Raw genomic sequence first — 27522 nt, forward strand, 5'->3', positions numbered from 1 at the left:
TTTAAAAAAAAATTCACTTTTTTCACTTTTTTACAGTACATTTCACCAAAAATTACAATTTCAAAAACTATGGCCAAACACAACTCCAACTCCAACTTCAAAAAATTCAAAAAAAGTGAAAAAGTTTTTGATATTTATGGCCAAACAGGCCCTTAAACTTTTTCCTTGAAACTATCATGAGCCCAACAATGCAATTTTATTTCTAATTTCTTAAGCTTTCACTTACAGCTTCATCTAAGAGACACAATGTCACGACCCAACCCCGTAGGCCGCGACTCGTGTCCGAGTAGGACACCGTACGTACCCGATAACCCCAAACCAGCATGTAAATGAAATGCACAGATATAGAAGTCAAACGACATCGCAAGCTATCGTATAAAAGAAAATGTAGCGCACGGAAGCCGATAAGGCTATCACAAAAATACATAATCCCAGAACATATACACAACCCACATATGTGTCTACAGACCTCTACGAACAATAACAGAACCATAAGACGGGACAGGGCCCCGTCATACCCCTGAATAAACATATACATATACAATAGAGAAGTCTGTACCAAAATGTGGCTCCGGACAAAGGAGCACTCCAAGATAGCAGAGTAAGATCCTAAGCGGGCGGGTCAGCAAATTGAGCGTCTGTACCTGCGCGGCATGAAACGCAGCCCCCGAAGAAAAGGGGGTCAGTACGAAAAATTTACTGAGTATGTAAAGCATAGAGTACAGTAAACAGAATCATAACCGGAACAGAAAGTACAGAAAATGAGTACAATGTCCAAAATATCAAAATGCATATGTACAAAACATAAATAATGCATGCAGAAACATATGCCATGTCCGGCCCCATTAGGGGACTCGGGGAACAGAACGTGGTCACCACCCGTCACTGGCGTCACAACACATCATACTCCAGAGTAGGGAATAACTCCGTAACATATCATAGCATATTAGATGGCCATATCAAGTCATATCATCAACATCAGAACATAGATGTACATGGCACATCATACTCCGGACCCATGTATATGTCATACCTGCCCCCTCACATCGAGGCACGGCGAACAATGCAGTGGAATACGCTTGATAACATATCCTGGCCCGGGCTCAGTGAAAGAAGCATTGAGGCATCCACGAGTGGAGTAGTGAGAAACTAAATGCAATATAAAACACAACACATTTACAAAGACTCGATGAGACATCTCAAATGACAGATCATAACAAAGGGATCGGACGGTAATCATAGTGCGTGTCTTTCGGATGTCACAATGGGTCACGTCAAAATAATCTTTCTAGGATCGTTTCCATGCTTCAGAATAGTTTATAAGACTCAATGGAATATTTGAAACTGTTATCGTTCAGTAGTTAGAAGAGTAGCTAAAACGTTTCTTTTAAATATTGCTTGAAAACAAATCAATAGCACAATAGGAGAGGATTTGGAAATAGTGGGCCCACCTCGGGTCAACTGAGGTGACGCACACAAATTACGTACATTAAGCTTTATGGAGTCACTTATGAAGGTTTTAGTGTAATCCGGTTTCATTTGGCAAGTTATAGATATTGGAGCAATCGTTTCAATAAGATATGAAGTACTTAATTCAATTCTATTGAATGAAAAAGAGTCAAAACTAAGCTCGGATTTCTAAGAGTAGAGTCGTCCCCGAGGCTCGTATCTTAACCTATCATACCTAGGACATGCCAAGAGAATGAAAAGCAAAGTTTTACATACCTTATTTGCCTTTTACGCTTGTCCAAATTCAAGTCCCGTTTCCTCCAAAATCTACAATTGGTTACATTTACCAAATATTAATTATTAGGCTTTAGGAATTTAATCTCAAACCAATACTTGTCTACAAAAATTTGGGCAACATCTCCCCTATACATACCACATCCCCGAGATTTAACTCGGCCCAAATATCAACAACCATACCAACAACAATACCAATAACATCAACAACCGAATTGAAACGCATTCTAACACAAATAGTCTTCTTTTCTACATAGTGCAATAGCTTCCATTCCAACTTCACATTTTCAAGTCAATATCAACATTTTCATATTCATGTACTAATTTAAGATCATTCAAACATAGGTCAAGAACATTCCAAGAAATCTATACAATATTCGAACAATTCCACCAATTCCACATTCCACCCGAAATCCCTACATATGCAACAAAACTACCACGACGCATTTTCTACTTTCAAATTCATTATCAACAACAACATTCCACACTTTAACAACTTCATTCCCATAATATCATAAACTCATACTAAAATGACATAATTTCCTACAATCAATTTAATGCCAACTTAAACCATTTAACCCTCATTTACATTATAAGGGTCACAACAACACAACTAACATACTAAACAAAATTAATTCATTTCCATCTTACCTCCCCACACCACACGACCCCCTACTCCATTTTACAACTTCAACCAAATCATCAAACTTCCATTTCCAATATAGAGTTTACAACAACCACAACTAGAATACTACATAAAATTTAACTCATCTTGCCTATACAACAATACATACACACGGCCACATACACATATACACACTCACCATGCAAACTTCCATATTTCCATAAATTCTACTCATTTCTACACATTACAACATAAACAAAGCCTTCACAACATATAAAAGAGGATGAAATCTTACCTTTCTTCACAACTTCCCAACTTAGCTAGAGTTGCGATTTCGCAACAAAGAGCGGTTTTCTTGTTTCAACGATTATACCACGTTAGAGAGGACCCTTGAATTAGTAGGAATACTAGAAGAAATAAATTTTTGGGGCAAGATTTTTTATCTTCAATTTTTTTGGTAGCTTGGCCGAATGGTTGGCCTTGTTGCTCTTCAAGTTTTTGTTTCTTGAAGTTTCTTGAATTATGAAGAGAAATAAGAGTAGTCTTCCATTTTAAATCACAAGGATTAAATCCCACATGGGCCTTGGGCCTATACCATGGCCGGCCACCCCTCCTTGGGCCTTTTCATCATTATATTTTTTTTTCAAGCCCAACTATCTCATGACTAATTGTCATTCATGAAAACTAATTTTTCTCAATTTCCAATTTTGCCCTTAGTCTCCCTCAATATTTCCATATCCATAACCCTTATAAACAACTTGTGTGCTAATCAAGGTTGAAATATAGTCTTGCACTCAACCTCCCGCAATTGTCTTGAATTATCCGATTGCTCAAAATGCGGGATATAACACACAATCCTTTGTGTCCTCACCTAGGGATGGCGAAATCAGCCCAAGCTCATTTGAACCATCCAAACCGCCCATGTTTTAATGGGTTGGGCATAAAAAAAAAAAAAAAGACAACTTACACAAATAACTATAATTTAGGAGCTTTTAACTATCCATAGCTACTTTTTTTAATTTACAATTCGTAGCTACTAAAGGCCAATTCGCGTGTATTTGAATACACTGTTCAATTGCGTCCAACCTTATTTGATGTCGCGTGTATTTGACTGTGCTTGAATACGTGCAACCTTAATTTCTCTAAATACATGTGTACTCAAAATGACTGTATACAAACAAGAAAAATTCATATACACTGTATTTACTCAAATAATTTGTATACAAATATATGTATATAGATCATTCAAACAACACATACAGTAAAATACATCTAGTTTGCCCAAAAATACAATCAGCCTAATACATTAAACTTATATTTACACTAAAAAAATATGACGAAATACACTCAGATCTGAGATACAATAAGGAGAAGAAGCTATGGATTCCGGTCAAATCTTCAGTCAAATACAAAAAAATACACTCAAAAAATGATGACTACCCTCAAATACACTCAGATTTGATATACAAGAAGGAGAAGAAGCCATGAATTTCAGTCCAATCTCCGATCAAATATAAAAAATACACTAAAAAATGACGAATACACTCGGATCTGAGATCTCATATTGTTCAAAAGTCTATCGGGCAAGCAGTAGGTGATTTACGAATGATGAGTCCAAGTTTGATGAATCCTGTCTCTCTTGTGGAAAATCATCCATCTTGAAGTAAGTGGACTTTCAAAGCCTGAAGATTCATTCGATCACCGTAAGCTCTTTGGTTTCTCCAATAGGACCACAGTTGTTAATCAAATAGTCATCTGCGTTTTTCTGGGCCCTAATATGCGTCGTCAGTTTCATCGCCGTCGTGAGATGCACGTGGCTCCGGCGAGGAATCGGCGCCGGAGGGAACGGTGGTGGTAGTCAACCGTCGACGGAGTTGGACGGCGGCTGGCTGAGGGAGAAGAGAGAGGGAAAAGCGAGAGAGCGTTAAGGGAGAAGAGAGAGGGGGGGGGGGGGTTACGGAAAAATATTGATGTAGTGGAATAACTCTATGTATTTGGTATAGTTATGATGAGTAAATTGAAAATTCATTATAGTTATGAAAATAATTAATTTAAAAGGTAGTTGTTATTCATAAATAACTCTTAGAGTTAGCTATGACAGTTAAATTTTTGGGAAAATTACGTATATATACACGTTAAGAAGAAATATTTACGAAACGTGACGATAGTTTTCCTTATTTACAAAACATAACGATATATTACGAAACATGACGGATTTTCATATATTTTTCGTTTTTTTTTCCAGAAAATATATGTATTTTTTTTAAAAAAAAATACTTAATTTTTATATATATATTTTTTTAAATAATTTTTATTTTAAAAAAAAATTAAAATTTTTTTTGCTCAAAGGCTTAAAAAATTACCTCAAATTTTTGTGTATGAAAGTTGTATGAAAAATGTATGAAATGTGTATGTGTTAGAGAAATTTTTAATATAATTTTCATACGCAAATTGTGAGCGAAAGCTTTAAGCCTTGAATATTGTATGAAAGTTGTTGCAATGTTGTTGTTGTTGTTGTTGTTGTAGTAATTTTCTAGAAACCTAATATGAACTTTATATACAAAAAATGTTAATGAAATTCTAAGTCTTGAGCGATATTTCATACCATTCTCATGCATAAAATTTTGAGCGTAATGTTTAAGTCTTGTTGAGATATACACATTTCATACGTTCTTCATACATAAAATTTGAGCGAACTTTTTAAGCCTTGAGCGAGATATACATATTTCATACACAAAAATTTGAACGATTATTTTAAGCCTTGAATGTTGCATCAAAGTTGTATACAATATTGTTGTAGTTGTATTAATTTTACAGAAATCTAACATAAACTTTATACACGAAAATGTGACCGAAATTTTAAAACTTGAGCGAGATACAATTTTTATATTGTTTTCATACACACAATTTTGAGCGGATTTTTTAAGCCTTGAACGAGATATACACATTTCATACATTTTTCATACCGTTTTCATACACTAAATTTTGAGCGAGCTTTTTAAGTCTTGAGCGAGATACACACATTTCATACATAAATTTTTAAGCGAAAAAAATATTTTTAAATAATATTTTAACAATAATTTTTTTTTATTTTAAAAAAGCATATTTTGTATAGGGTTTATAATGTTATACTTTGTAAATATAAAATTATCATCATATTTCGTAAATATTTCTCCTTAACATGTATATATACGTAGTTGTCCCTAAATTTTCCTAAAAAGATGCTTTGATGATGGCTAAGTTTACAGCACAACCCGATCAAACCCATTCAATTTCCTTCAATTTCAGTAGTCCAAATCAATACAGAGTTTTTGTAAGTTATCACTTTCTCTTCTTTCTGTCGTGATCAAAGTTCGAACGACAGAAAATAGCTTCAACAACAATTAATGCTAAACTAATCAAATCAAACTATTAATCTTTGAACAAAAATAGTTTAGCCAAACCCAAATTTTTTATTTCTCCTGCATCTTTGAACAACAATAGTTCTGTAAAATATTAAATCAAATCCAGTAAATGGTAAACCAAGCAATTTTTTGCTATTGAATGGATTTAGCACTTGAACTGTAATGGCATCTTCTTCTTAATTTTGTTATTAAACTCTATGCATTTAATTATATTGGCAGCTTCTTCTTTTTTGCTTCTTTCGTTTTTTATTTTTTTATTTTCAGATGGGTAGTTCATATTTGTTACTCCCTCTGTCCCAATTTATTTGACATTTTTCTCTTTTTGAGAGTCAAACAAATTGTTCTTTGGCAGCAATTTTTTCATATGTCTTTTAAATATTTTAAATTATTAATTATGGGTCCTTATGGTACCTTTTATGTAGTTTCTAAATATGTAAATTTTATTTTTAAAAAATTAAAGATTCTATATTCAAACACACAGTCAAATTAAGAAAGCTTGAATCACGAAAAGCGAAAAAGGTCAAATAAATTGGGACGGAGGGAGTATAAAAATTGATGTTATTAATTGTTTTTGCATTGAGTGACGTTTGGATCCAAATCGAGTGAAAAAAACAAAAAACGTCTTATGAACAAGTTAAAATAAGAGAGCTATTGTAATTCATGAAGTTACGTGGATGGTAAATACCACAAGCTTAACCTCCAAACCTTTTTTTTTTTTCACCTAAATTAAAAGAAAGATTCTTCTGAAGCTTTATGCTTAATAACTTGACTCAAAGGACTTGTTTGTCAAATTATAACTTGTTGTAATATGTACGGAATTTGTTTGAGAATATTTGGTTGAAAATGTTTATTGGTATCTCCAAAAAAAAAAAAAAAAAGTTAGGTCAAATTTGACGGTTGTGACCTACTGTTTAACATTTTTTTGAGCGGATTTCCCTTCAAAGGCACCGGTCTTTAATTTTTGCCCCTCAAATTATTGATCTTTAATTTTTACCCTTTGCCTAAAAATTCATGGGTTCCGGCTTTGAACCCCCTCTGGGTCAAAAATTAAAAAAAAAGAATCGCACGACAGAATTTTGGATTAGCAAGCAGAGTTTTGGATTCAAACTCTGCCTTAACCTTAAGGCAAACTCTTTGTTACAAGGTCGCAAACTCTTTATTATAAGGTAGCAAGCTCTGCCTTAAAGGAGAGTTTTGCAGACAAATTCTGCCTTGAAATTTTTTTAAAATTTTTTTGACTACTGGGGGTTCCAACCCGAAACCCATGAGTTTTTAGACGAAAAGCAAAAATTAAAGACCAACAATTTGAGGGGCACAAATTAAAGACCAACCCCGAATAAGGGCAATCGTGCAAATTACCATTGTTTAACGGGAAATTTGTATGAAAAAAAAAATTGTATGAATGCCCTTTATCTTTGGGTGGTCTTTACTTTTTGCCCTTCAAAGCGTTGATCTTTAATTTTTGTCCTTCGACACTTTAATTAAAAAAAAAAAAGTATTCGAAAATATCTCTGACATCGAAAAAATTAAAGAACAATAATTTGAGGGACAAAAATTAAAGACCAGTCCGTATGAAGGACAATCCACGCAAAAAGTTATTGTTTAGCCCATCTTGATCCAATTCATCTTAACAAAGCTTACTTGGGCTAGATTCAGCCCGTCTTTACCAATTTAGGGGTAATTTGCAGGATTACCCTTCACTGGGGGTGGTCGTTAATTTTTGCTCCTCAAAATGGTGGTCTTTAACTTTTGCCCTTCAGACAGAATTTCGCTAAGGCAGAATTTGCACATGGACAGAATTTTCCCATGCAAATTCTGCCTTGCGATTTTTATTTTTTTACTGAGCTGGGGTTCAAACCCACAACCTCGAGGTATTAAGCGAAGGGCAAAACTTAAAGACCACCAATTTGAAGAGCAAAAATTAAAGACCACCCCAAATGAATGGCAATCTGCGAAAAAAAGCCAATTTATTGACTCAGCACATCTCACCTCGCCAACTTCAGCCCGAACATCTCATCTGTCACCCCTACGACCCTACCCTCACCCAACTTCAACGTCAACCTAGAGCCTGTTTGGATGGGCTTAGGCCTAAAAAAAAGGAAAATTTACTGGACATAACTACCTCTAAGACTTATTTATTAATAATAGCTACCTTTTATTTTATTTATTTTTAGTAGCTTAAATTAATTTCAAAATTACCAGTTGTAACTGATCTACAAGTGTCTATGTATTTCCCAAAAACTTACGGCCCATGTTCCCCAATAACTCTCAATCTCTTCTCTTTTCAAATTAATTTATCTCCCATCTTCAATATTTTCAACCGTATTATACGCCCATTATCTATCATCATTATTAGCACGATTCCATCTTCCTTAATCGTTACCCACACAGTGTAGGTAACGAATAAAGGATGACAACAAGTAAAATGAAGAAAATGGATGTCTTGATCAACAGGAAAGTTTACAAAATTCGAAAACCGGTTGGGTAAGGGAATTGGGAGCTGAGGGAGCCAATTCGGATGACAAAGTCCCATTAAACTAGACGGATTGCTCAAGTGCTCCATGTCAATTTTGCTTTAAAATCCCAACCTGTTGCAATCTACAGAGAAGACACTAAAAGAGTCGAAGCTCAAGTTGGCACCTGTAGGGTAGAGAAAATTCTGGGCATGATAAAGGAGAATTCTTCTTCTTGGATTTTTGGTGAATCTGTGGTTAGTGTGGAAGTTGTAGAAACACCATTGATGAGAGTTGTGGAGTTTCACGCCCACCAAGTGTTTGATAAAATGTTTCAGTATATTTCACTGTATTTATCTTTTTCTTTTTTTTTTTTTTTGTGTAGAACCTATTTTTGCTCCACTTTGTTTTCACGATTTTTGTATTTTACTGTATCTCAATGTAATTCTGCATTTTGTATTTCTAATTTATGAAATAGTTTCTGATATATTTCATTGTATTCCAGTATATATACGCATACTACAAGTTTATATTTCTTAAACAATCAACCATATTTCATTGCATTGCAGCGTATATTTTTCTATTTTTGAAAGTTTTCAGATCTTTTGTGGTTTTTGAATTCAAAAGGTTTTGATTGTGATAAAAGTTGAGAGAGATTCGTGAGCTGTTATGAAATGCGTGAAATATGGTTGATTTAATTTAACTTACCATTTAAAAAGAAAAAGAAGAATTTGTTCAAAAAATATAGCCAATTTTTACTCAACCCGATTTTGTATTTCCCTGTATTTCAAAAACTCTATTCCATAAATAGCTCCTGATTTCACTGGAGCATGTTTACTGTTCACTGTATTTCTCTATATTTCAAAAAAATAGAAATACACGCGTTTTTAAAGAAAAGTAGCTACGCTTGGTAATTTTGCATTTTATAGTTATATCTAGTTAGAAGCCAATAAAAGGTAGTTATTTATGTAAGTTATCCAAAAAAATAAGTTGGGATAGTTTAACTTATTTTTTTGGCTTATAAGTTGTGCTTTAGATAAGCTAAGTCAAATGGGCCCAATTATTTTTTTGAGCTTATTTTAAGCACAAAATGACTTTAAGCTGGCCAAGCAAACACTCAAAAAAGCTGAAAACAACTTATAAGCAACTTATAAGCCAATCCAAACGGGCTCCTAATACATTATACAGGTGCGACTAAAACTTTTTTTCAGCAAATATTTGAATAAAAATAACGTTAATTTGAATTAATTAGGCTATTGGTTGCAAATCCAAGTGTTAATTAACTAAGATTAAGTAGCATTACATTTTTTTTGTTTTGTGCTGTAGGAATCCGAATGGTAGGGTCAAATTATTAAATTTCTAGTGAGAATTTGGATTAAGATTCGTCACATTAATTTATAAAACCAAATTACATATTTTGTACTGCATAAAAAGATACTACTCCCTCCGTTTCAATTTATATGAACCCATTTGATTGGACACGACATTTAAGAAAGAAGGAAGACTTTTGAAACTTGTGATTCAAAATAGGTCTTAAAAATTTGTGTGACTGTAAATCATTCATAAAGTGAATTTGTTTCCAAATTAGGAAATAAGTCATTCATTTTGGCACGGACTAAAAAGGAAATAGGTTCAAACAAATTGAAACAGAGGGAGTATAACTTATAGTAACAACTAATAATTCAAACTATTATAATTTTTTTTGGTTAATATGAAGATATAATAAGCAGCAACCAAAATTTAAATTAGTTGAGTCAATTAATTTCAAATTTAATTCCGGTGAAAAAAAGTTAAATTCGAACATGAGATGCATAAAGTAAAAAGAGAAAAAAAACCAAACTATCTTCTACGATTCCAAACATGAAACTTTTTACTCCTGAAATAGAAATAGTGATTCATAAAATAAAAGATACACTCAGATTGCTTTATAACATTAACCTTTCTTGTGATTTACGATATTAAAATTTTAAAGGCAAGGAAAACTTTCAAAGTACTGAGCTACTTAAGAAAGGAAGAAAATAAGGAAAAGATTTGAATAGATTCTCACCTGTCTTGTTTTGATTTTTAATTAACCGTTCTTTTAACCTATGTTCGTTAAAATAGGTCCGTAATTTTTAACACTAACCTTCTCTTTTCCCAAAATCTATATGACCGGCTTCAATTATAATTCAGTAGGAGTTTGGCCATGAAAATCAAATATTTTTCACTTTATTTGAAATTTTGAAGTTGGAGTTAAAGATGGAGTTGTCTTTGGTTATAGTTTTTGCAAAGAATATTTGATTTTGAATGTATTGAAAGTGTTATATCCCGCATTTTTGCGTATTTGGATAATTTAAGATAATGGCGGGAGGTTAAGAGCAAGACTATAATTTTAATCTTGTTGGGTGCATAAGTTGTTTATGAAAATTTTAAAGTGGGAATATTAAGAAAGGTCAAGGGTATAAAGGAAAAATTCGTAATATGACTCGTGGAAATATGGAGGAAGACGAAGGGTAAATTAGGAATGTGAAAAAACAATTTTTCATGAAGTGCACAAAAAAAAAATATGGGCTTGGAAGAAAAGGGGTCATTTGGGCCGTCTATAGTAAATGGGCCAAAGCCCATATGAGCACAAAATTAATAAGTCCATAAGATGACTTAATTAGTCATCTTATTCATTATGTCCCTAGAAGTTTCAAGAACCCTAAAGAACAAGAGAGGAGGAGAAACATAAGAGGGGCTATTCAGCCACCTCCAAAATCAACAAGAACCTTGAAAATTTTTTCTTCAAAAATCATTTCCTACTAATTGAAAGGTCCTTAGCAATGTGGAGTGGTCCTTGGAGCAAGAAAAATCCATATTCTAGCAAGTTACAAGTCTTAGCTAAGTGAAAAATCAAGGAAGAAGGTAAGAATTTATTCCTTATATGTTATGGATGTTTGTGCATGTTGTAGTGTACAAAAATGAATGAAATTCTTGAAGAATATGGGTGTGTGTGGTGTAGCCGTATGGTTGTTGGTGTAATGTATAGAAATGGATGAAAATGCATGGAGCATGAATGTTGTTGTTGTGGCCGAAAATAGGGGTGATGTTGTGAGATATGATGAATTGAATTTATGTAGCATTTTGATTGTTGTTGTGTTGTGGATTTTATGATGTTAAATGAAGGCTTAATGGCTTGAAATGAATATGAAATTGTTGGTGTATTATGGAAGGAGTTAGTGCGACTTTGTTATGGCTTCTTATATTTGTAAGAATGATATTGTTAATGTGTAGGCTATAAATATAATTCATGAACTTGAAAGTGAGCCATTGTTTGGAAGATTGTAAGTTGGGTGGTGGTGATTGAATGTGAAAGAAGGAATTAAGTAGTTATTGTTCTTGTTGAAATTGGAAAGTGTTGGATGAAGTAGCATGTTGATTGAATTGTTTTGAAATTTATGTGAATTGAATTGAATAGAATTGAATGTTAGAGTGTTGCTAGAATAATTGCTAGTATTGTTGTTGGCTTGGCCGGGTTGAATTCCCGAATTGTTGTTGGTTAAAATTGGCTAAGTTGAAGTTTTGGAGATGGTGTATTTATAGGGGAAGTGCTGCCGAAATTTCGGTAGACAAATGCTACTTTAAGATTCCACTTCTAAATGCTCTGACCAAAGTTTGGTAAATATGACCAATTTGTAGATTGTGGAGGATTTGCAACTTGAATTTGGAATAGCATAAGGAGCGGAAAGAGGTATGTAAGGCTTTACTGTTCCTTCTATGGCATGTCTTAGACGTAATAGGTCGGATACGAGCCTTGGGGACAACTCTATTCTCCGAAATCCGCACCTAAAGTTTCCCCTTTTTCATTCAGTAGAATTGAATTAAAAATCGTGTGAAATGTTGGAAAAACTTCCTAAACCTCTAGAACTTGCATAAATAAGACCCGACTACCTTGAAACCCTCACAAGTAACGCTATGACATGTAACATATGCAAATGGTGTACGCTACCTCATTCGGCCCGAGGTGGGCCCATTGTTCCCGAATTTTCCCTATTGCTCCGTTTGACTCATTTTGGAGTAGAATCCAAAGGAAGCTTTTGATCCTTGTTCCAATTATCAAACGATAAATACTGTACTATTTTTAATGGAAATATGTCTATGATGACCATGATAACGATGATGCTAAGGAAGAGAATACGTCTATGATAAGTATGACAAGAATGATTCCATGACTAAGAGTCTTAAGCTAAGGACCCAATATGAATAAGAAAGTATCAAACTAGTTCTTGATTTCAATTCTATTCCTTGGTTATGACACCATCCTCTAAAGATTCCAAAGCCGATGAATTGATTTCTATGACGTCCATGATTTCATTCTATGTTTCTTTCAACACTATTCTCCGTTGATAGTCTCACCTTAAAATACTTGTTCCTTCAAGGTGAGACAAGGCGATCACGATTGTTCCATAATGTAATCGGAGGTCACCGACCTTATGTCACTCTGATGGTTACATGATTTTCTTTGGGCTCTCATGCATGCTTATATGACATATGTATGTGAGATATGAATATGTACATGGGGGATGGGAAGGGAAACATGTTTCATTGCCACCTGGTCAGTTGGCTTATCATCCCGGACGCGGGATGCCCGGACGCGGGATATATGGGCGAGCCGATGAATTTCGGTGCTATGTGGGCGAGCCGACATTGTTCGGTGCTATGCTATGTCCTGCTATGCTATGACACGATATGATATGACATGATCCCATATGATTTGATACGATATGATATGATATGATAAGACATGACATAATATAAGTTCTATTTTCTATGTCTATGAAAAAAAAAAGTTTTCCGAAGACAGACAAGCATGCATGGTATCTGGCCTGAAAGGGCATTCCTATGTACAAGTTACTTTCTTATTTCATTATATGTCCTATGATCCCATGATATTGTTATTCAAGCTCTATGGTTCGGCTTGCATTATTTTTCCATGCCTTACATACTCGGTACACTATTCGTACTGACGTCCCTTCTTGTGGACGCTGCGTTTCATGCCGCGCAGGTCAGCAGGTAGACAGGCTTGACTCCTAGGAGCTTCATCAACATTACTATAGCGGCGCTCCAGTTGTCTCGGAGCCTCAGTTCCTTGGTACTATTTTGTGTATATATTCGGGCACGGCAGTACTCGGCCCTTCTTATGTATATGTGTACTATGTTTAGAGGCTCGTAGACAGATATGTACAGTTAGATGTTTTGTACTCTTGAGGGTCCTCGTCGCTGTATAATGTACTAGCAAAGTTTAATTGCCTATGTTTATAATTATGCTACTGATGTTAATAGTAAGCAACGGAAAAAAAAAGGGATATGGTATAGTGCATACGGCCCACTTAGTGATAAGAATGCGATACGAGATAGGGGGTGCTCGGTACAAGTATTGGGTACCCGTCGCGGCCCTAGTTGGGTCGTGACAGAAAGTGTAAAAAGTGAAAACAAGTTTTTAGGTGTATTTCAAATTTCAAATACAATTGAAGTTGTATTTGGAATTTTCATGGTCACACATTGATTTCTAAATAAAGTGAAATAATTTTCCGGAAAAAAGTAAAAAATTCTCATGGCCAAACGTGTTTAGACCGAAACTTTGGTTTCAATTTTTAATAGCAGTAACACAATCTTTATTCTCCTTTTGGTATAATTGTATAAGAATTTAACCTCGAGAGGGAGAGTGAGGTTTTTGAGCTAAAACATCATTAGATCGTATGCCTTCAGATCTATCCATGGTTTGTTGCTACTAATCCTTTGGTTTTTACTGTTAGCAACTTCCGTTTCCCGTTAGTTTTGACGTTTTAATATTTCAATAATATACAATCCAACATAAAATATTACATTCACGTAGTCATATTTTTTATTAACATCTGCATGGCCAATTTTTTTTTTTTTTTTTTTTGTGCAGTAGTGTTTATAAACACGTTATACAACATTATAGACTTACTGTAGACAATGTATAAACCTGTATAAAAGTGTATAATGATGTATAAAAGGGCTGTTTCGGGTAATATTAAAAATATGAGCCATTTTGGATAAATATTTTCTCCAAATAGATATAGAGTATTATTTTCCCTAATGTGTTTTTGACCTTGGAGCAAAAGTATCTACTTTGTTCAAACATAAAGGACCTTTTACGTTTGGTGTAACATATAAAGTACCAAAATATTTTAGACCGTAACATAAGGGACTATATGGATCTTTTTCTCTCTTGAAAAAAGCTAATTCTTTCGACTTTGTAAGTTCAGATCAAACAACTAGCTGGACTACTATTATTCTTATCGCTATCTCTTTCTCTCCTTGGATTCAACTTGTAAGCAGGGGCGGATCCACATGGTGTCACGTGGGTTCATATGAACTCACTTTGTTGAAAAAATAATACTGTATATACATGTATATTTAATCTATTTTTAAAATAGATACAAATATATATTAAATTTGACTCCACTTGAATAGAATACAACACCAGCCCAGTGAAAGTGGGTTCATTTTCGGTCAAATGATCCGAGTTCGAAACCAGCCTACAACAATTGACTATCCTCTTTTCTTTTAAACAGATCTAACACGTCCTTTTGCAACACTTTAAAATATTTAACACTTACGAAAGTTTTGGGGGCAAACTAGAGTTTCTTTTAAAAAAAATAATAATAGAACTTAAAATCAAAAAGGATCCCATGTCCCAATCTAAAACAGCAAATAATCCCCAATTCCCATTTCCCATTTTCCAAGCCCTTACGTCTCTGGTCTCTTTGCTTAAATTCGAAACACAACCTTGCTCCATAAATCTTCCGGATTGCTGAAATTTCACCCACTCCGTTATCAATCAAGGTTTGCTCAATATCTTGTGGAGTTAATTTCCTTATGTCATGAAATATTAGTCTCACATGGAGCAAGCAACCACCTTTAATTCCCTTTTTTTCTAGTAAAGGATATCTCTTGTCTCTTTCCCTGTTGCATTAGATGTTGGCTTTTGGTTTTGTTCTCTTCCTGGTTACTCCTAATTTTAAGTTCTTGTAATGGGATTTAGGTCTTTTTAAGTTGTACCTTTCACTGCTCTGTTGTGGAATTTTGTCAATAATATGAATTAAATTGGTACTTTCTAAAAAAAATGTTTAGTTCTTTTGTAGTAGATGTGAGAGAAATTATTTATAAGATCTAAATATGGTTGAACTTTGAACATGTCAAAAAATAAAGTGAAAAATAGATTGCTTGACTAATTAAGAAATTTGAGACTCAGTAAGTAGTGTCGCTTCTCGGAGGCTGAAACCCATTACGTTATGCCTAGTATTGCTTTTACGGTGAGTTACTATCGTGGACTTTAGTTTTTTTTTTTTTTTTGGAACCCCCTTGCACGAAATCCTGGGTCCGCCACTGCTTGTAAGTTCCTCTGTTTCTGTAATTTTTTCACAAAAATGTCATCTTATTAACTGGTTTTATTGATTTTTCGGTTATTGTCATGAAATTTTATACATTTATGCAAGATTGACGAATTAGGGTCTACTTGTTGTTTGATGGAATGTCCAAGTGAAAACTTGTTGAGCTATTTTAGCTAGAATAATTAGTAAGTTAATGATAGTGAGAGTGATATGTTCTTTAGGAAGATCATGGACCAAAAGCTGATTAGAACGGAGAGTCCAAATTTCTTATAACCCCCATATTGGAACTTGTGGACTCTAATTTGTCATAAAAATGTAATGTTTTGTTATCTTTTTGCATTATCTCTGCAGTATTGACTGGGTTTGTTGAGTTTTTGGTTCTTGAGTTGAAATTTATGCATACCCGCAAGGGTGCTCAGTTGGTTGAGCATGAGGCTTTCACAATGGAGGTCTCAGGTTCGAAACCCCCTGCCTATAACAGTAGGGGATTTGCCTTCTGGGTCGAGCTCATCGCATGAGGCTTGCCTAGTGCAGGTTACCTCTCCTGTGTGGTTTACGAGTTATTGCACAGAAGCTGGGTTTACCCTGTGCGCGGCTGCGGGTTCCCATGTCATAAAAAAAGAAGAAGATGAAATTTATGCATTTATGCAAGGTTGTCGAATTAGGATCAACTTATTGTTTGACGGAATGTCTTGGAGGAAACTTGTTAGCTAGAATAATTACAACAACAACAACAACAATAATATACCCAGTGAAATCCCACAAGTGGGGTCTGGGGAGGGTAAGATGTACGCAGACCTTACCTCTACCTTTATCGGGTGGAGAGACTATTTCCGATAGATCGTCAGCTCAAAAGAAACGTAGTTAGCTAAAATAATTATAGATTAATTAATGATAGTGATATGTACTTTAGGAAGATCACCCACCAAAATTTAGCGATTAGAAGGGAGAGTTCAAAGATCTTATAAACCCCAGATTGGAACTTATACTTTTGATTAGTGTTGACTAAATGAGCCTATATTTTCCTTATCTCTTTTTTTCTCTCCAACAGCTTCAACCTAATCCAGTCTAATTTGAAACCCAAATTTTGGGCATAAATGGTCTGTATGGGAAATCCGGGTGAAAAAAATGAGATGGGTTTCTCGATTGGGTCATTTCCTAACTTATGGGTTTCAGAATGGAAAAGATAAGGCCTTTAGTTTTTTTTATGATGAAGTAATAAGAAATTTCATTACTGGCATCAAGAAGATGCAGAATAATACGAAAAGTTATAAAGATAAAAAACTTTGTTAGCTCAATTACAAAAAAGACTAAACTAGTACCAAGGAGCTAACAAAATTCAAAAAGTTGTCAGTGAAAGGTTATGCCAATTATAATAGATACAAAAGACATCTAGCCTTGAGGGAGTGATTTGGAGTTGATAAACCTTCAAAACATCTGTTGTTCCTCTCTGGCCATACACCAAAAGATACTACCAGGTATCCCTCTTTCTACCCATACTGTATATTGTCCCTTTTGTTCCGTGTTGAACTAGAACCTTAATTTATTACTTATTATTAGATCTTAGATTGTTAGGTTAGTACAAGTCGATGGGGAAAATCAAACTCCCCACCTTGGAATAGAAATGATTTTTGTTCTTTTGTCAAATCTTTCAGATTGGCTTGAAGGCCTTACCATCTCTCCAATTGCACCAGTATTCAAAGGCTTCTTTAGTGCGATGTAGCATTACCTAGCTAATACCAAATATAGACAAAAACATGCTCCATAAGAAAGCAGCAATGTAAAAAGAGACGATTGTTGGATTCAAGGTTCTGTTGGCACACGTAACATCTATTGAAAATCTGTAATTCTCTTTTCTTAAGGTTGTCTTGAGTGAGGCAAGCTTCATGAAGGGCTGTCTATTCCAACTGAAGCATATCATCTTTGTTGGGAGCTTAGTCTTCCATATCAACTTCCATGGTTAGTTATCAAGCACTTCATTAGGAGCATTTGAGTTTGCATAGCCTTCTTTCACTGAGTATTTACCATCCTTGTCACTGTCCCACCTTAACTTGTCTGCTTCCTGGGCATTTATCACTTGGCCTTCTAGCCTAGAAAGCAGGTTGGTCACTGCATCAATTTCCCAGTCTTGTAGGTTCCTTCATAGTAGTACATCCCAGGTGTTGTCTGTCCTATTCTGAGTGATGGAAGAATTTGGCTCACATGCTATTTGAAATAGGATTGGGAATTCTTCCATCAGGATGATATTGTTCAGCCACCTATCCTTCCAAAACCTAATATGTATACCATTTCCTGCTGCTAGATAAGGCCTTTAATTATGTCCGCTGGGCACGTGATAAGTGAAGTGCATCAAGGACGTGCATGGCAAAGTATTGGTAGAGGAAGCTCTCATTAGACGGACATGGTAGTCATACTTTCACAAACTCTTGAACGACGAAGGGGACAAAGATATTGTGTTGGGAGATTTGGATCATACCGAGAGGCGTCGCGATTTTGGGTATTGCAGGAGTATTAAGGTTGAGGAGGTTAAGGGTGCTGTTCGTAGGATGTGCAAAGGAAGAGCAACTAGACCTGACGAGATTCCTGGAAAATTTTGGAAGAGCGCGGGCTCGGCAGGGTTGGAGTGGCTGACTAGGTTGTTTAATGTCATCTTTAAGACGACAGTGATGCCCGAAGAATTGAGGTCGAGTGTAATGATCCCTTTATACAAGAACAAGGGCGATATCCAGAGTTGCAACAACTATAGAGGTATCAAGCTGCTAAGCCATACTATGAAAGTGTGGGAAAGGGCGGTGGAGATGAGGGTGAGGAGAGGTGTGTCTATTTTAGAGAACTAGTTCTGATTCATGTCGGGACGCTCAACTACAGAAGCCATCCATCTTATAAGGAGACCGGTGGAGCAGTATAGGGAGAGGAAGAGGGACTTACACATGGTATTCATCGACCTAGAAAAGGCTTACGACAAAGTTCCAAGGGAGGTCCTATGGAGATGCTTGGAGGCTAAAGGTGTACCTGTGGCGTACATTAGAGTGATCAAGGACTTGAGGGAGCCAAAACCAGGGTAAGGTCAGAGATGACTTAGAGCACTTTCCAGTTGTGATGGGGTTGCATCAAGGATCAGCTCTTAGTCCGTTTTTATTTGCCTTGATGATGGATGGTTTGACGCGGCAAATTCAAGGTGAGGTGCCATGGTGTATGCTTTTCGCGAATGACATAGTCTTGATCGATGAGACTGATAGTGGAGTTAACGCTACGCTAGAGGGTTGGAGACAAACTCTGGAGTCTAAAGGGTTCAAGCTGAGTAGGACTAAGATAGAGTACTTGGAGTGCAAGTCCAGTGAAGCTCCTCATGAGGCTGGCGTGGTAGTGAGGCTTGGTACGCAGGCCATCCAGAAGAAAAGTAGTTTTAAGTATCTTGGGTCTATTATACAAGGCAACGGGGAGATTGACGATGATGTCACACATCGTATTGGGGCAGGGTGGATGAAATGGAGGCTCGCTTTCCGAGTGCTATGTGATAAGAAGGTGCCACCACAACTTAAGGGCAAGTTCTACAAAGTGGTGGTTAGACCGACTAAGTTGTATGGGGGCGGAGTGTTGGTCAGTTAAGATCTCTCACGTTCAAAAGATGAAAGTTGCCGAGATGAGAATGTTGAGATGGATGTGTAGGCACACTAGGAGGGACAGAATTAGGAATGAGGTTATTCGGGACAAGGTGGGAGTGGTCTCGGTGGAAGACAATATACGGAAAGCAAGACTGAGATGGTTTGGACATGTGAAGAGGAGACACACAGATGCCCCAGTGCGGAGGTGTGAGAGGTTGGTCATGGATGGTTTTAGAAGAGGTAGGGGTAGGCCGAAGAAGTATTGAGGAGAGGTGATTAGATATGACCTTAGATAGGAGGGTATGGAGGACTCAGATTAGGGTAGATTAGGGTAGAAGGCTAGCAGATAGTCTCGTTTATCCTTTCATAGTAGTGGTCGCATTATCGCGCTATAGTTTCTTGTGCTTTGATTTTTGCTACTATCTGTTATTTCCTGTACTTTGATTATCTTATTTTATCTGTGATAGCTACTGGCCCTTTGCAAACTGCTTCATCATGGCTTAGTTGCTTTCGTTATTTTCATTTCCATATCGCTTTGAATTTCTTGGCCTTATCTGACCTCTTTTATGCTTTCTATTGAGCCGAGGGTCTCTCGGAAACAGCCGTCATACCTTCGTAAGAGTAAGGTCTGCGTACACTCTACCCTCCCCAGACCCCACGTTGTGCGATTTCACTGGGTTGTTGTTGTTGTATAATAGTTCTCTGTTGCTTATTCATATTATTATTAAATATGCAGATGAGGCTCTTAATAGTTTTCGGCCCTTGCTTCTTACGTGATTTTCAAACATAGAAAGCAATTTTGTTGTTTTAATTTAAGTTCATTAAAGTTTTCATTGTACACTTAGAAATCAATTCTGTCACAACTTAAATTTTCTGTCTTCTTATACTTTCTATGTTATGATTGCGTGATTGATCTTAGGCGGAGATGTCTACGGAAGCTAATGAGGAATCTTGCGAGATTAGTTCGTCAGTCCCGTCAAACGAGCTAAAAAACAAACTTCTTTTGGTTTGGATACTTTCTTAAAATTGCCTCATGCTAGTAGAAATGAAAGGTTAAATGATCTATGTAGCGCACTATAGGCCTGGAACTTCAAATTTGAAGCGACATATAGATACACACACAGGTAATAGACAAGAGAATAGGTCTGAGACAATTGACATATAGATACGCACAGATAATAGACAAGAGGATAAGTAATTTTCCATTTCGGGTAAAGCATTTATTTTATAATTAGGTGATGGGAAAAAAGAACCACCAGTTTTGCCGTTTGTTTTGATTGATTGCCTTAGTTTTGTTTTGATTATTATCATTTTTAGTTGGCAAGAAAGGCTTCTAAAATTTGACATTTGAAATCGAAGGATTTGAAATTTACCAATCTATATCCAAACCTACGCATCATGAACATGCTTTATGAACTTAACTGGAGTAATTAATATCGGCAATGGTTGATCTATACTGCTAAATGAAGCCTCACCATTGAGATGCTCAGTAACCATCTTGATCTTCCTTAAGTTCTAACTTCTTTGGTTATTACTCATAAATGTTTGTTCCTTGAATTGCCACATTTGTTGTATTACCAGATTGAACAATAATAGGATTAGGTTGGTCTTTGCATTTTCTTCGTTCTCCTGCTATTTAGCCATTAAATTTCTTTTAATTTATGTGAAATTTTCTCAACAACATTTTGTACTTCTGAATCTCACATTTTGCTCTGGCTAAATGTAGAACAGGTAAAGACGGTTATATAACCTCCCATTTGTATCTCTGTTTCAAATCTCTTGGTGCCACTTTCCTATTTCCCACTGTTGTATCAAGCTCTGCAATTGTTCTTGATCGTCTTCGCTTTCTTGCCAAGGTAAGCTAAATCTTGTGTTTTTAAATTTTCCTTTTTCTCTGTTTGGGTGTATATTGTGATACTGCAAGCTCAAAAGTTATTTTCATTGTTTATTCGCATTGATATGAAACATTTTTGTACCCAATTCTCTAGAAGCAAATCTCTGGGTCCATATAACTTTGCAATATTATAAAATATAGATTCTGGATTATATTTCGTTTGTATTGACTTTCCAAATTGTATTTTTGCTCTCTAAATTCAAGAAAAAACTTGCATATTATGCAGTCCGTTGTTCTAGATCTTATGGTCCTGATAAAAAGAATATTTAATGGTCCAGGTTCATAGAAGTATATTTCCTCAAGGCTAGGGGTTATGGAGGCCAAACAATCTTATCTCTGAACCTCATAGTTCCTAAAGGACATACGAACTTGAAAGCAGAATGACAAATCAAAGAAATTTGTATTATGCTTATTGCATAAATCTGTCCATGTCTATGAGGAGAATGAGGAATGAAGGAGAAAAAAGGGGATGGATCCATGAAATTGACAGAATTTTGAGTGTTAGTTCAAACTAGAAAAAAAATTAAATACCACTATCATAGTGGTTTATTCCATTAATCAAAAGAATAGTTTACAAGATAGATAGGAAAAAAGCCAACAAACAGAAAACACCAACTGATCAAAGGATCAGCAGGAAAAAAAAAAAAACAGGAAAAAACAGTCAACTTGCTCAAATGAACAAGTTAACAGAAACAGCAACAAACAGAAAAAGAAAGCAGCAGTAGACTTAATGCAAGCAGTGTTGATGCCTTGGATTGATGCCACATTTGAAACACCTCAAAGCTCTCACCAGGTGCAATGGAATCAAATCCAAATGAATCTTCTTCAGGCTATCAAAACTGGACTGCACTCTTCCAACTTCAGCTTTTACTCCTTGGAAAGCAGTTTCATTCTACAAGAACTTAAACCATTATATGAGCAATCTGCACCACAAGCAACCTAATGGAATGAACATCAAAGATGTTAATACCGCCATTAAGGTCAGTTCTACATATGATACATTTTGCCCATACAAACTCTAGGCTAACTACTTTAACTGTCACCTGTACCAGATCAGGACTAGTATCTGAACATAGTACCTCTTTAGGTTGGTGCTCTCCTTCTGTAAGTGCAGCTTGAGAAGGGCAATGAGAAGGTACAGTTCAATTCAATTCTTTTCAAGAATCTGTCCACCTCCTGTAAGTGCAATGAGTTTAAGGGCATAGCACCTCTTTAGTATCTGAACATAGCACCTCTTTAGGCTGGTGCTCTCCTTCTGTAAGTGCAGCTTGAGAAGGGCAATGAGAAGGTACAGTTCAATTCAATTCTTTTCAAGAAACTCTAGGCTAAACTACTTTAACTGTCACCTGTACCAGATCAGGACTAGTATCTGAACACAGCACCTCTTTAGGCTAGTGCCCTTAAGCAGCACCTATCCAATCCTCTGATGAATGTGATTATCCATGGTGGTTGATGACAAGCTCTGGGAAGTTTACAGGTGGTAGTGCATGGGAATTGCTGAGAACAAGACAAATTGCAGCACAACAGTTTAGGAACATATGGGTGAAGGGGCTTCCTTTTAAGATTTCATTCTTCTAATGGAGGCTATGGAAAGCAAAACTGCCTGTTGATGAAGTTTTAGCTAAATGTGGCCTTGCTGGGTGTGGAAATACTATACAGATGCAGCTGGAATTCAAGGCCCAAACTATTATTTTTGTGCTTGGATTAACAATTTACTCATATAAAGGAATTTGAGTGTCTATTTCTAGCTAATATTATTGCTCTCTCTCTCTCTCTCTTTTTTTTTTCCGGGGCCCGGGGGTTGGGGGGCGATATTCAGTTGCCTTGCCGAGGGCCCTAGTTGAGATGAAAGTCTTCAGGTGTTCCTTTGATAAAAGTTTGGAATTTTGGAGTGAAAAATACTAGCTTTAATCTACAAGCTGTATGACACAACATGTCAAACAAGAAAGTCCAAATGACTGGATTGCAGGTTTTGTTTCTCTTGTCTAATTGTGGAAGCAAGACAATCATTAGCTATTAGAGAAGCATCAAATATGCAATGAAAGATTTTGTTACATACGAAAAATTACCTTATGAACTTCCTTTTTCCATGATTGAGGTTCATTTTAATTGAATTCTTTTTTCTGTCCTTTCATAGATGATTCTATCAAATTATATTTCATCCTTTTTATTCTATTTCGCAGGTTGATAGCAGCTATGGCAGGAGTTGTTAATAAGTTCTTTGTCACATCTATGATTATGTGGGCAGCTCCTATTGCAATTTTGTACGCCTTTAACCACGACTTAATTCCTGGTGAGCTTTCCCTAAATTTTCTGATACAAACTTTACTCGATAAAATATTTTGTTTAAAAAATTTGGGCTATTATACATGCCAGAAGTTGATGGCCATACTAAAGTAGGTATTTATTGGTCTTAGATAATTAAAATATTTTCTTCTAATTAGTTCATTATTCAAAAACCTTGGACTATGCCTTTCTTTTCATTGTTATGCTTTGAGCCTTGTCCTTTTTTGTGCTTTTACATTTGATCACAGTGGTATTTAGTTTGCAGTCACATCAGTTTGTGGAACATGAGGAAAGTGTGACAGATTTGTGTCTATTAATTACTCAACTATGTGCTGCCCTGCAGTCTTTGTTGCTTGAAATGATAATTTCTTCACCCATCTGAGTTGACGTATTCAAAGGGAGCCAAAGTTTCTTCACACTTTCATCTGAGTTCGAGGGACAATTATGATGTGTTGGCCTCACAATACGTTCTGTCAATTGAATTAATGTGATTATATTAGTGCCGAGCTCTCTGCTTGAGAATGGGCGAGGTTGGTCATGGTGAATAGGGAAGTTCTGGAGATAATTTTAATTATATTCTTATCTTTTGTCAAATATCAAATGAGAAAAGAAATCTTTTTTTTGTGGGACATAGGTTGTTTTGGTAGGAGAGCACTCTCAAATGTGCCCCTTGCTTATGTCTTAAATAGCACACCTGATACTTTTTCTCAGAGTTATTAAATTGACAAGAACATGGATAGAACCACGAGGGTGGCTCAGTTGGTTGAGCATGGGGCTTTCATGATGGAGGTCTCAAGTTTGAAATCCCCTTCATACGAAAGTAGGGGATTTGCCTTTTGGGTTGAGCTCGTCGTCCATGGCTTGCCTAGTGCGGGTTCTCTCTCCTTTGTGGTTTGCGGGCTATCCCATAGGAGCGGGGTTTACCCTATGCGCACCCAAAGGATAGCGGCTGCAGGTTACCTTGTCATCAAAAAAAAAAAAAAAAAAAAGACATGGATAGAGTGGAAGGTGATGAACTATAGCAGGTACTTATGACGGATTTGTGACTAGTTCGCCTCCTGGCGCAGCCAAGTGTAACTGTGCTGAGCTTCTAGGACACATATCTGGGTGATTACCCTATCAATGCTTGCTGATTCCTGCTCTATCCATTAATAGTTTTACATACCAAAGAATATCAATAATGTGCATGATACAGTAGCTAGGAAAAGACACGTATAATATCCATGCTTTGTAGACCAGAGAACCTGTCACCATTTTGAGTACTTATGGATAATACTGATTAAAAGTAACTGGAAACTTCTTTGAGATTATTACGAAATGAAGTTTTAAATTTGGATGAGTTTTTGAGACACTTTTGGTTGATGGAATAAGGGAATCACAATAATATAGTTTTTTTTGTTGGTTGTGTATTGGTTGGAGTTGCAAATCAATTCCCATTGGCAGCACTTACAAGTAAGAAATGTCGTTTGTCTTGTGATTGAAGACCTGTACGGGCAATGACACAATTTCTTTTATCTTAACTTACCACTTACCGCAACATTAAGTCTAGTCTATGTTTATGAGTTAATTGTGTAGACCTTTAAGATTTCTCTATGATTTAACTTGCGAGAAAAGGCCCAAAATAGTCCCTTATGTTTGAAGTTTGAATCAAAACCATCCCTTGCCTTTTAACCTAGAGCAATAATAGTCCTCTAACTATGCAAAACCAATGCACTTTCGGTACAAACTAACAGATTCCATAAAAAAGAAACAGAACTTGATAATAGACTCACCCAACTCAACCCACCCACCCACCCATTCTAAATAACTTCCAGCTTTCCTCCCAAAGTAAGATATTGGGTTGCAGCCCTAGAAGCAAGTCATACCAAATCAGATTTAGTGTATTTTTAGGTCTTAGAAGTCCCATATATAAAACTATCAGGTCATATGTGATGCATGATACATCAAACCTGAATGCTTTCTTTAACATTAAAAATATGCTCCTTATGCAATTACTGGTTCCAACCATTTCCACCATTTCAACCAGGAGCTTGGAAGAATGACCTCATACATGGAGATTAATGCGAATGAGTTCCAACTAAAGATTTTCCATACCCAATCCTTCAATTTTTTTTTTTTTTCATTTTAACTGGAGTGTGAATTCGAACTGATACATTTAACTAGTTTGACGTTAACCAACATATGATATTGAATACGTAAAATACCGTTTGTTTGTTTCAAGACCGATTCAAGTAATCTTTGGAAGTTAAATTCGAAGTCAGTGTGTTACTGTGTTATGATGAAGATATGATGGGTCGATCTAAAGTGAAACAAAATCAAGAAAGAAGAAAACAAAAGGCACAGTATGTGATGAGCTGAATTATGATAAGGATGTGATCATCTTTGTGGGATTGTTCTGAGGGAATGTAGAATAACCCCCACAAACATATTGTTGTTGAATAAAACTGGAATGCTCTCTCTAGAGCTGCTTAATTTAGTTTTGAAACTAAGGATGTAGTGTTTCTAAGAATGTAATCAATTATTATAATTTGGGAAGAAAGATGAGGCGGGTTATCTGAATCGGGTGAGTTGTTGAGTTGAGCGGATCTTATACTAGGTTCTTTAGTTTTTGGTGGAATCTGTTAGTTTGTACTAAAAATGTACTAGTTTTACATAGTTAGAGGAGTCATAAGTGCTCTAGGTTAAAGGATAGGGATGGTTTTGATTCAAAACTCAAACATAAGGGACTAGTTTGGTCCTTCTCTCTTTAAATTGCCTCCTGAATGGTTTCGTAAGTCGCACAATATCACTCATCTCTAGTTTTCAGAAACCAAAGTGATTTTTTCTGTATGAATGACCACATACCATTTGGTTAATACTACCTTGGAAAATGCAAAGAATAAGCACCGGGTTTTAGATGGCTTCACAGTGGCCTTTTACCACAAGTGTTAGACAGCCACAAAGCAAGACCTGTGAATGCAATCTAATGCCTCATGTATTGTTCGGAGAGATCTTTCAACTATATTTCTGATGGATAGTATGAGGTTTGATTCGAGCTATGAAATGGTGTCATCGATATCACCACTATATTACTGCTAAGGTCATATTCCCCTGATGTTCATTTCAAAGTGCTGGCGACAGTGTTCTTTTCTCGTTCTTCTTGCTGCTATTAGCATTAAGATTACTATCTTCTTTTTTCTTCTTAAACTAAAAGTCCTGATATCTTAATCAGACAGCATAATTATGCTTTTTTGCGCTGATAGCCTTTTCCTTTTAGTCAAGTGGCTTATGATTCTAAACTAACCATTGTACATTTGGAACAGGTATGACCGATATGTCTCCCCATTCAATGACATTAGTGAGTGGATTCGTTGCTGTCATATCGGTGAATGTGGTTATTGCATTTTATATTTGTCTGGCAATGAGAGAACCCTCTGATAAACATGAGCCTGATCCTAAATTCCTGGCAGAGGCCAAAGCCAGCGTAAAGCAGTTAGGGCAAAATCAAGATGGGGACTCGTCGAACACCCGAACAAAAAAAGACTGAATGAGGATAAAATTAGGACATTAATGTTCTCGAAGGCATTGGACACCAAATGTCACAATTGAAAAGAAGGCAGAATTTCTCTTTCCTTTTCAAATTAAAGTACTGTTAAGATTCTTAATGGTACTAAACTTGCAGTTCTAACTTTGTGGGATACAAGGGCACAATGATTAATTTTTTTTACCTGGTTGTATTATTTAGAGATTTTGATCGTTTGCAGGGAGTTTTTCTTTTCTTCCTAGTTTAACTTGGTAATATTGGTTTGTTGTAAAGTACAAAATTCCTTATATATTTGGCGTACACTAAATCTTCTTCCTGCAATGTTTCTCTTGTTATTCATATATTTACGCTATATTAGGCGTATGGATATTTGTTTTATCAGTGTACAAGTAATACCATTTAACATGCTCTCTTGACTCATATTTGAAAGGTTTTAGTGTTTTACATTACCTTATCTCAGTTGAGTAATGTGTTGTTTTCAGGATTAAAAGATCTCATGTTGAGAATTAAAATGGTTGAGTAAATAAGAGATGTAAGAACCAGAAAGGTTCTTACCTTAACGAATTAAGCAAGCTTGAGAATTATGAGACATAAGGTAGACCGAATA

At 35.8% G+C, this 27522-nt stretch overlaps 1 protein-coding gene across 4 annotated transcripts; it reads left to right on the top strand.

Annotated features, from left to right (window-relative positions):
• Positions 1-14877: 14877 nt before the first annotated feature.
• On the top strand, positions 14878-27236 carry LOC132643596 (uncharacterized). Of its 4 annotated transcripts, XM_060360063.1 has the most exons (6): positions 14879-15059; positions 20944-21068; positions 21385-22086; positions 22159-22394; positions 23290-23399; positions 26695-27236. In XM_060360063.1, exons 4-6 carry the CDS (start codon positions 22387-22389, stop codon positions 26916-26918), a joined length of 342 nt encoding a protein of 113 aa, XP_060216046.1. In that variant the 5' UTR covers positions 14879-15059; positions 20944-21068; positions 21385-22086; positions 22159-22386; the 3' UTR covers positions 26919-27236. The 4 variants fall into 4 exon arrangements, with proteins under 4 accessions (XP_060216045.1, XP_060216044.1, XP_060216046.1 ...); XM_060360062.1 differs by lacking the exon at positions 22159-22394 and having other exon boundaries at positions 14878-15059; positions 20939-21068; XM_060360061.1 differs by lacking the exon at positions 22159-22394 and having other exon boundaries at positions 14878-15059.
• Positions 27237-27522: the final 286 nt, after the last annotated feature.

Source organism: Lycium barbarum, chromosome 6 (genome assembly GCF_019175385.1).
Source record: "Lycium barbarum isolate Lr01 chromosome 6, ASM1917538v2, whole genome shotgun sequence".
NCBI classification, from domain to species: Eukaryota; Viridiplantae; Streptophyta; class Magnoliopsida; order Solanales; family Solanaceae; genus Lycium; species Lycium barbarum.

Coding starts and splice junctions, on each gene's coding strand:
- LOC132643596 (XM_060360062.1), top strand. CDS start 22,067: ATGTTAATACCGCCATTAAG. Junction 22,087..23,289: donor ATGTTAATACCGCCATTAAG/GTCAGTTCTACA, acceptor TCTATTTCGCAG/GTTGATAGCAGCTATGGCAG. Junction 23,400..26,694: donor TAACCACGACTTAATTCCTG/GTGAGCTTTCCC, acceptor CATTTGGAACAG/GTATGACCGATATGTCTCCC.